The 10,634-nt window shown below is 41.7% G+C and overlaps 1 protein-coding gene across 1 annotated transcript; it reads left to right on the plus strand.

The window, feature by feature from the left end:
* The first annotated feature begins 1,385 nt into the window (after window positions 1-1,385).
* prpf19 (pre-mRNA processing factor 19) lies at window positions 1,386-8,574 on the plus strand. Its single transcript, XM_072663142.1, has 16 exons — window positions 1,386-1,549; window positions 2,971-3,120; window positions 3,236-3,312; window positions 3,390-3,531; window positions 3,720-3,793; window positions 3,926-3,991; window positions 4,998-5,039; window positions 5,131-5,205; window positions 5,914-5,989; window positions 6,140-6,249; window positions 6,336-6,491; window positions 6,614-6,683; window positions 6,803-6,976; window positions 7,064-7,146; window positions 7,336-7,441; window positions 7,973-8,574. Exons 1-16 carry the CDS (start codon window positions 1,531-1,533, stop codon window positions 8,068-8,070), a joined length of 1,518 nt encoding a protein of 505 aa, XP_072519243.1. The 5' UTR covers window positions 1,386-1,530; the 3' UTR covers window positions 8,071-8,574.
* The last annotated feature ends 2,060 nt before the right edge of the window (window positions 8,575-10,634 follow it).

The following is a 10,634-nucleotide window of genomic DNA, read 5'->3' on the forward strand; positions in this document are numbered from 1 at the left end:
AATTCAAAATAACTGTAGAATGGAAGTCATTTTATTGCATAGCTTTATACAGTCTATACCAAGTTGAGCATCAGATTTGTCTCACATTACCTGTAGGGTGTCTTAAAATTAGTTATTCCATACAAGAAATAATCCCATTATCCCTTTTTTAAAGAAGCTCATATGGTGCCAGTAGCAAAAAACAAGGGGAACTGAGTTTAAGTAAAGTTCATAGCTTAATAATAGGGACATGTAAGTAGTAAGTTGACACTGCAGTATCAGTACTTCTGATGTGTAGGAACTGCTCCACAGACACGGGTGCACACCGCCACACAGCGCTCTCCTCGGGCCTCTTGGTTTACTCCAGTTTACACGTGTTGTGCCGAATTGGGCAACCCCACCGCGAGATGCATCCCCAATCAGTAGCGCGCACGTTACTTCGCAGTATTACGCTCCCTATACTTAGGACATTTGACCAGTTACTGTAGAGAGCTGTAGAAAAGCATCACCGTAACTTCTCTCCTTCCTGTTGACACGGTCCACAACATTGTCGCACTACATACTTTAGGCTAGATAAGTGATACCTGTTATCATTAATTAGTATCAATAATTAAGTATCAATAATTAATCATTAATTTAACAATCACAGCCAGATTTGAGAGGCAGGTAGTCTGCTTTAAAATATAATATAATACCCTCTAATAACTTCCAATATGTTTTACCTGTATTACCTGTAAGTATCATAGATATAATAATAATTTCTCCAGATTTAGGATGGGGTGCTTTAAAAGCCCTATAGCTTTTTTTTTTTTTGATTGCAGTCCTACGTTACAGGGACAAGCTGGTCACAGAAATACACACACAGCCACATTCCCTGGTAGCTGCACTGCCTTACAAATAACCAATATCAAGTGCAAAGTCTAAAGAAATCACGACTTTTCGATATTTCATGGTCAGGGAACTGCATCGTGCAAGTTTCTGTTGCACATGAAGTCAATGCAGGCTTCAGCATTGTGGAATAAGCTAGCCATGGTGTATGTTGGCTGATTTAGCTAGCATTTGTATTGTGTTTATTATCATTAGGAGTGTTTTGAAGGAACATATAGAGCATTTCTGCTCCACACAAAAGCCTTTTTGTCATTTACTTTTTTGTATGTAATGATGTTTCACCCAATTATAGGTAATATACTCTAACGTAATAATTATATTATTATTATTTATATTGTTTTATTATTACATAAGGTGATAATTATATTATGTATTATAATTATATATCAAATTAAAAAAAAATAAATAAATAAATACTGGGGGTGCATATCCTGACGGCGTGCTGAATTCGGCACAAAACGTGATCTCTGTGGAGGACCTGCTATCCCACAATGCATCGCGCAGCTTTTTGAGCGGCAGTGACTCTCAGCGTGTGCCGACAGTGGGCATGTTATGATCTTACATTAGGTTAAAAATCAGTTTGCACTTCAGATAAGTTCAGCGTTTCTTCCCCGAGGGTTTCGTGTATGAAGTAAAGCGGCGGGGCTCGTCTGCGGACCGAACATGTCTCTGGTTTGTGCGAGTAAGTTGTGTTGTTTGTCCGGGTCGCGGAGTTCGCTTAGCGCCGTTAGCCGCCTGCACTGACAGCGCTTCTCCCTCCAGACACGCAGTTAAGTGTTAATGTCGGATACAGCTACAAACCTGCGGGCACACACACCCTTACAGGCCCGGCTACGCGTGTTTAGACGCAGAAACGGGGGAGTTAGGGCTAGTCGGAGTCCCGGGGTTGTCCGTGTGTAGTTAGTTAGCTAGCTAGCTTGCTGGCTAACAGCATGGCTCCTACCGGTCGGCACTTCTAGCTAGATAGATGGCTACCAAGCGTTCAGGTACCTCACACTCCGAGCAGTGGGGGTTAAACACAGCGGGGTTAACATAGGGGTTAAAATGTATACATATGTACACTATGGACAAAAGTATTGGGACACATGCTCAAATAAGTTTATCTGTACTGTGCACGATTTTGGAGCATTGCTCTGAGGATCTGACTGCATTCAGCCACGAGAGCTTTAGTGAGGTCAGGGTGATTGGGTGATCACCACCCCAGCTCGTCCCCCCATGTCCCAACTCCTCATGAGGGTATTGGATTGAGCACCATCACCATCATTCCAGAAAATAGTCAGCTCCACAATGGTGGGGGGGTGGGGGGTGCTTTATACCCCTCTAGCCCACGCTTGGCATTAGGCAGCATGGTGCCAATTGATTCATGTTTATCTGCTGCAGAGAGAGTCCTATTCTATTGGCAGTATTTTACAGTGTGTGCATTTGCACATTTGTGTCAGCAATGGGTGCAACTTAAAGTAGCTGGATGCATGGATTAAAAAGGGTGCAGTAGTTGAAGGAAATGGGAGGTGGACAGATTACAATGATTTATGCGGTTGTGATAACGGTTGTGTGTTGGGTACTTAAGGAACAGACTGCATGTTTAATTGCAAAGAAAATATAAATACATTTGAATTAGGTTTATTGTAGTGCATACATTTGGACTTATTGAGCCCCTGAAGTGTCAATATAGAAAAATAATATTTAGAGACCTGAGCCTTTAGCTTAGCTTAACAAATGGTTCCCTCCGTTTAGAGAAGAGTGCTTTAGATAAATGGAGGGAATTCATTTTTTAATTGAGAAATTGATCATATTTTCTACCTGCATTTAAACCATCCAATTTATTAAACCATCAAAACTGCATCACTGGCTGTCCAGCCGTAGTCTTTGTGAAATAAGTTTTTTTGCCCCTGCACTTTAGACTTACATTTGTGGGTATAGGGACAAACCTCTATAATAAGAACCTTGTTTACATTGTTACAATTTTTTTTTTACCTTTAACCAATAGCTATTATTTGATTTTGGCACATAGAAGGTTCTTCAGGCCTTTTCTGGTTTGCTGGATTAAATGAACTTTAAAGTAAATTTCTACCCTATTTTTCCCCCTTTCTATTCCATTTCCAGTCTCAAACGAGGTACCGGAGCACCCATGTGTCTCTCCAGTCTCCAATCAAGTGTTTGAACGTCGCCTTATTGAGAAATACATTGCTGAGAATGGAGCTGACCCCATCAATGGGCAGCCGCTGTCTGAGGAGCAGCTCATCGACATTAAAGGTAAGGGTATCCTCTCAACCAATGCAAATTAATCATAGGATTTCAGTACCTTTGTCCACAGGTGAAGAGTCCAGATTTTTTATGGTTTCCTCCTGTTGTTTATGTCCACATATAGTTTCTCACCCTATTCGACCTAAGCCGCCTTCTGCTACCAGCATCCCTGCAATTCTGAAGTCTCTGCAAGATGAGTGGGTCAGTGAGTAGTCTCAGCTTTTCTGATTAACTTTAAAATGACTGTTATTGAAAAATTAACACACTGTTTCTCTTAGGATGCCGTGATGCTGCACAGTTTCACCCTCCGCCAGCAGTTGCAGACTACACGCCAGGAGCTGTCTCACTCGCTCTACCAGCACGATGCCGCTTGCAGGGTGATTGCTCGTCTCACTAAAGAGGTCACCGCTGCCAGAGAGGGTGAGTGGTACACTTTAAATGAGTTATCCCTCACTAACTGCTATTGCTATGCTATATATTGCTGTTGTATACTGCAAACGGGAGCACATTGGTGCTGTTTGTGTTGCAGTGGTCATGTGAACACTGTGCATTTGGACAATATGTTGTGCATGTACACAAAATGATTCTTAATCTTCATTTCTTTACAGCCTTGGCCACACTCAAGCCTCAAGCCGGATTGGTTGCTCCTCAGGCAGCTCCGGCCTCCCAGCCTGCAGCTGTGGTCAGTGATTTGTTTGTACAGCTGATTTTGAATACGCCAGACTGTCATTTAGTCTGTTTTGCGGTCATGAACGTCCTAAATAATGGATGCATATGTTTCATATCAATAGTGATTCAAATGTCTGTTCCTCAGGGTGTGGGTGGTGAGCCTATGGAGGTCAGTGAACAAGTGGGAATGACTCCGGAGATCATCCAGAAGGTAAAATACTCCCATTTTTTCTGTCTGTTGTTGCTTATGTATACCTACAGTAGTGGTGGAGGATGCAACAAAAATGTAGTATTGCAATACTTTAAGACATGATGCACATGACATTGTGTGTGTATTTAGTGCCACTAAAATTGTTTAAAGCTGAACAATATAGGGGTAAACTGACACTTATTATATATATTTTTTATTTATTTATTTTGCAATAGATATTACAATATGAATACAGGAAGTGTCACCAGAAGTCATGTAACATGCCATGATATTAAAAAATGCTGTGTATTCAAGATTGGAATATAATAAACAATACTGGGCAGATTCATCTGCTAGATCTGTCATTGAAAATTAGAAAAAAAAATTTTTTCTTTTGTATCAAACAGCAAAAAAGGTGTAGCATTTAATTAGATTTCCCTGAGTGTCCTGGGGAGTCCTGTTGTACATGCCCACATTGAGATGATGCTGAAACAATACATTGTGCAACCCTAGTTTAAACTATGATGACAGTCACAGGGGCAGTGGTGGCTCAGCGGTTAGAACGCCGGGTTATCGATAACAGGGTTGTGGGTTCGATTCCCGGGCTTGGTAAGCTGCTACTGTTGGGCCCTTGAGCAAGGCCCTTTACCCTCTCTGCTCCCCGGGCGCTGGAGTTGGCTGTCCACTGCTCTGGGTGTGTGTACTCACTGCCCCTAGTGCACTTGTGTGTGTGTGTGTGTGTGTGTGTGTGTGTGTGTGTGTGTGTGTGTGTGTGTGTGTTCATTACCACAGATGGGTTAAACGCGGAGGACACATTTCGCTGCACAGTGTACACTGTACAGTGACCAATACGTGCACTCTTACCTGCAAACAAGCAGATTGACGCTGGGGGCACCAGTATTCTATTATCATTGAATCATGGCTATGATCTGATAACTATATTGCTAAAACTGATGAGCAGTACCAAGGTTTACCAGTATGGATAATAACATGTTGCTTGACATTTTTCCTGTCTTTCCTTTTCCAGCTGCAAGACAAGGCCACTGTCCTGACCACAGAGAGAAAGAAGGTAATAAAGTTCTAGTTTATAAAGACAGTAAAATTGCAGTTGCCAATGAACATTCAGGTCTGAAGTTTTGCCCTGTGTCTTTGTTTCTCAGAGAGGAAAGACTGTTCCAGAAGAGCTGGTTAGAACTGAAGATCTCAGCAAATATCGCCAAGTGGCCACCCATGCTGTAAGTCAGTCTTGCTTATTTGTGTGTGTCTGTGTGTAACCAGCAAAGCAAGTAAATGTATAGCCCTATATTGCAGCTCTAAGTAAATAATTAACTCTAGCCCCCTTCATACATGCATGGTAACACAGAACCTTTCCAGACATTACCAGGAGGAGCTGTAGGTGTGGGGATAAATGTCTGGATTAGTTGTATCAGACATTACCTGGGATTTATCTTGCCAGCCCCCTAGCACCAAGTCTGGGTAATGTCCGAGTGAGCGCGTGTATGACTAGCGCAAGTAATTTTCTGGAGAATTTAGTTTATACAAGTAATTATTGTGGATCACGGCTTCTCTGTCTAGCTCCCTTGCTATGTGTACGTAATTGTAAATGCTTGCCATATTGCGGAGTTCCCCAATTTAACTAGTCCTTCACATTTTCTGATTGAGCTCTTACGGGCATGTAAGAACCATCTGTTGACCCGCTGTGCTGTAAACCACCGCTGCTATTCTAAATGGTTTCTCATCAGTTTTAATGAGTGGCTTTTGTCAGCAGGCTCCGTACTGCAGCACGCCCTGCACAAGCTACACAGGTGCTGCCACCTGCATAAACAATGTGAAACATTTCCTGTAGTAAGAACGCATCTGACCACGCATCTGTGGTTCAATGGACATTTTCCAGGCTTTATGTGAAAATGACCTTGGATTCTCATTCTTTCTCTGCTCTTCAGGGTCTTCACAGCGCCAGTGTCCCTGGAATCCTTTCTCTGGATCTCTGCCCTACAGACACCAACAAAGTCCTCACAGGTATAAATGCACACACTTCAATAATAGCACTTATCTGTAAGTACAGGAGTTATTTTGCAATAAAACTCAGCTTTGTGTAAAAGTACTGATCTATAACCATCACATTAAAAATCATGGTTTAACCATCTTGCTGGTTTTCTCTTCATTTAGGTGGGGCGGATAAGAATGTGGTGGTGTTTGATCGCAGAGATGAGCAGATTGTGGCCACACTCAAGGGTCACACCAAAAAGGTCACCTCTGTCATCTACCATCCATCCCAGGTAACCAGTCTTTCTCTGACCATCAAACACCTTCTCGTAGGTCTCTGTAGTGTCGACTAATTGCAGTTTGTTTCATCGCCTTGCAGTCTGTGGTGTTTTCGGCATCCCCGGACAGCACTATTCGTGTTTGGTCCATCTCTGGGGGCAACTGCGTTCAGGTGGTTAGAGCTCACGAGGCAGGGGTTACTGGCTTGTCCCTCCATGCTACTGGAGACTATCTGCTCAGTTCCTCTGAAGACCAGGTAAGAAGAACTGCACACTCCCTCACAAACGGGAATATTTAAACCGCCACTTGGCTGCATCTAAGAGATTAATAGAGGAATTATGTATCTCCTTTGTTGAATCTTTGTTTTGTTTCATCTAGTACTGGGCCTTTTCTGATATCCAAACTGGCCGTGTTCTCACCAAAGTCACTGATGAGACTGCAGGATGTGGTGCGTAGTTCTGTCTCTGTCAAAGATCATGTACACGTCAGAGCTTTTATGCATTTTTCCATTTCAGCTTGCTGTCAGTGACATATATTTGCAAACATTTTCCTTTCCTTCTCATCCAGCACTGACTTGTGCTCAGTTCCATCCTGACGGGCTGATTTTCGGCACTGGTACAGCAGACTCTCAGATTAAGATCTGGGATCTGAAGGAAAGAACCAATGTAGCCAACTTCCCTGGCCACTCTGGCCCAGTCACTGCCATCGCCTTCTCTGAGAACGGATACTACCTGGCCACAGGTAAGCAATGTGTGGGTGTGCTGCTGAGTATGTATTTATTTATTTTCCACTTCAGTGTTTGACTTGTTCCCTGTGTGTTCTTTGTAGGTGCTCAGGACAGCTCTCTGAAGCTGTGGGATTTGAGAAAGCTGAAGAACTTTAAGACCATCACTTTGGACAATAATTACGAGGTCTGTCCCTCTGTTTTGTAGTGATTTGATTGTCCTTTCAGTTGCCTCTGCAGATTGATTGATTTATTTATTTATTTATTTATTTTGGGCTTAGTTTATTTTATTTTTTTTCCCCCCGAACTGGATCTCAAGATTTTGTTTTGAGATCTGTGTTTATCTGTAATGTAAAAATGTCTTCCTTTTTTGCAGGTGAAGTCTCTCGTGTTCGACCAGAGTGGAACATATCTGGCTGTTGGAGGATCTGATATCAGAGTTTATATCTGCAAGCAGTGGTCTGAGGTTCTCAACTTTACTGGTGAGTGTAACAGTAACATAGTAATATATGTAATCTATATCTTATAATGGCTACATTTTTCATAATTTTTATTATTTAAAAAAATAATGCATATTTTTAAGTTGATAGACTGAGGGATCAACCTAGAGGGAGCTCTAAAGGTTTTTGTGATTTAGTTTATTTTTTCCTGATTATAGTGGTGTGGGGTTTTTTATTTGTTTGTTTTTTTTGGCAAAGTACATTTTTCTTTCATTTATTTGGCTTGGTCCAATTGAACATTTAACAACTTGATGGCTGATCTAATTAGTAGTAGGTCTGGTGCACTTATCACTTTTAAATGGTAGTTTTTATTCCAGGTTTATTTAGTCGTATTATCAAAAACCGCAGCCTTTACATTAAGACATTTTATATTTGGACTCTAAATATTACTTTTAGTGCTTCAAGTTGGGATGTTACAATTTCATTCTGAGCCTATTGAGTAAAAAGCTGAGATTGACTCATGGTGGATTTTCCGGTGTTCTCTTTCCTTACTGCCCTTCTCTTTTTCTGCAGATCACACCGGTCTAGTGACAGGAGTGGCTTTTGGCGAGCATGCCCAGTTCCTGTCTTCCACAGGAATGGACAGGAGTCTCAAATTCTACAGCCTGTAAGGCAGAAGATTGTGTAAAGAGAGAGCGATAGAAATTCTAGTCCACAATCCATTTTAGTGGGAAACAAAAGACATGATGAGCAGTAGAACCCATTCACATAAAGAGGATAGAATCCTCATGATTAAATGATTTTACAGCCCGTGTCTGTGATTGCAGACAAAATTAAGAATCATTTATGTATACATTATTCTGTGGTGACACGTGAACGTCATGAGCGCAGACCACCTTTCCCAGTTTGGTCATCAATCACATGACCATTTACTCTGTTGTGGATTTTTGCTTAAAGGTTTTTAGCTAACCATTTATTTTGCTCTTGTGTTGCTCTTTTGTTTTCCGGTTGTATTTCTCCCTGCTCTTTACTTGTAGGGCTACCTTTTTCTCTTTTTTTTGGTAGCTTAGTGATCTTGCTGTTGGTAGTTTCTTTCTGTCTAATTTTTATACCCTGTCCTGAACTGAACCCACAGTGCAAATAAGATTTCAATAAAGACTTAATGCAGTTTTTAATCTGTGGTGGCAGTTTGACTCTACTGTGTCTAATATGGAATTGTAGTGACATGAAATTGTATTATGATGCTAATTACTAAGCTAATATGGGTCATATTGGGCCTAAGGTTTTCCTGGTATAACAATCCTTGGTCATACTAGAGCCTGAAGTGTGTTTCTGGTAAAGTATTGGATGTATTCACACCAGTGTCACAAAGTGTATACTGGTTTTACTGCTCAGACAATCCAATAAAACAAATTTATGTTCATAGGTTCTCCTCTGGGAAAGACTAGATGGAGTTGAACATTCTTACAGTTTGATTGCATTCAGCCACAGGAGCCTTAGTACTGATTGAAGATTCATCATCGCAGATGGTGGATGGAACTCTTAAAATGCCACAAAATAACAGCTCAATGCGGAGCCCCTCTTACTTGCTTGATATTGGGCAAGGTGATCTTGCACTCGTGTGCAGCTTCTCCAGATGGTCCTATTCTATTGGCCATGCCTTTCTATGGAGATTGTATGTTCCGTGTTCAGTTGTCAGCAATGGCTTTAGCGGGAAGTTGCTAACTGATTAGGAGTGTCAAAGTCAGGTTTATTTGTCATTAGGACACTAATGAATTAAAATGATTGTGATGCCTCATCAGTATGACCCTAAATAGAGCAATAGTGTCATATGTACCGAAATCTATGCTATAGATTAAAAATGTAGTATTTAGCATTACTATGGTAGTTAGAGAGAAAATAGCTGGCAGGTGGAAGTTGCAGTGATATAGTCCCAAAGCAAAATATAGTGAAATAGTCTGAAGGCTGTGTGCAAAAACCCAATATGTGTATCAGTAGATCTAGATCTTAACACCAGTGGAAACTGGCAGGTGGAGGGTGTAAGCAGTATTGACACTTATGTTTGCTGTATTAGTGTTAGATGTTTTACTGCACCATTGATTGGCTTGGCGACAGTGTTTATAGCAGTAATTATAAGTATTATTTAAGTAATTGATATTGAATACTGGGGGTGATTTCACAGCTTTATGACTTCTTAGCATGTGGGTAGAAGCTGTGGTGAAAAAGCTTCAGGATTCTTGTTCTAGACACAGTGTTCCAGTACATCCTGCCAGATGCCAGTATGATAACACAACTGTGTGTTGGGTGATTACTGCCTGGTCTAATTTTGTGGGCATGGAGACTGATAAATGTTCTAGGCTGGGAGTGTTGAATTCTACAGGCCTCAACATTCTCTATAGATGCTTGTGGTTACAGGGGAGGCAGCTCATAAGGATACTTTCTGTGGTGCTTCTTAAGTCTCAGCAGGAAAAAAGGCGCTGAGGGTCAGATCTTGCAGCTGTGTTGGTGTGGAGGGAATAGATGAGGTCTTCAGTGAGGCTGTGGGCAGAGGAACCACTGCTGAATCACTTCGCTCACTTCAACTATATTGATGGACCTTTCTGCAGCTACCAGGTGTCCATGATCATCATCTTTGTTTGTTGACAGAAATTGCTGTCATAGCACCACTCTGACAGAGCACTGACCTTGTCTCTGTTGGTTGTTTGGTCTCCATCTGTGACAGTGCCTAAAATGGTCATTTTCTCAAACTTGAGAATGTTAGGATGACATTTTCACAAATGTCTTCTGCTTGTCGAAGTGAGCAAGGGCAGGGTGCACTGTCAGGGCAAAGGCGTTGTCCATAGATCTACTTGAGCAGTGTGTAAGATGCTGAGGGTTCATGGTGGTAGGAAGGGAGGAACAGATGTGCGCTTTAGGCAGCCACTTATGGCTGTTGATGTCAGTGCAACAGGGTGGTAGTCAGACAGGTCTCTTAAAAAAAAGTAAGTTTTTTTTAAAGCACATGGGAGTCAAGGACAGGTTAAAGATGTCTGTGAAAACCTCTGCCAGCTAGTTGGCTCATGCTCTAAAGACAGGAATGGGGGCCTTGAATGGGTTAACTGTCTTAAAGGAACTGACCATCTCAGGTCAGTGCACAGCGCTCCTGATCCATTGAGAGTTTTACAGCAGGGGAGGTGTTGTTTACTTCAAAACAAGCATAGTATGCAATTAGCTTATCTGAAAGTGAGGCAGTCCA

This window comes from Salminus brasiliensis, chromosome 19, assembly GCF_030463535.1.
Source record: "Salminus brasiliensis chromosome 19, fSalBra1.hap2, whole genome shotgun sequence".
NCBI classification, from domain to species: Eukaryota; Metazoa; Chordata; class Actinopteri; order Characiformes; family Bryconidae; genus Salminus; species Salminus brasiliensis.

What these genes read in the sequence shown, in the direction of transcription:
- prpf19 (XM_072663142.1), top strand. An exon ending in GCCAAGTGGCCACCCATGCT is followed by an intron (nt 5,206 to 5,913) that starts GTAAGTCAGTCT and finishes TCTGCTCTTCAG; the next exon opens with GGTCTTCACAGCGCCAGTGT. An exon ending in TGAGGTTCTCAACTTTACTG is followed by an intron (nt 7,442 to 7,972) that starts GTGAGTGTAACA and finishes CTTTTTCTGCAG; the next exon opens with ATCACACCGGTCTAGTGACA.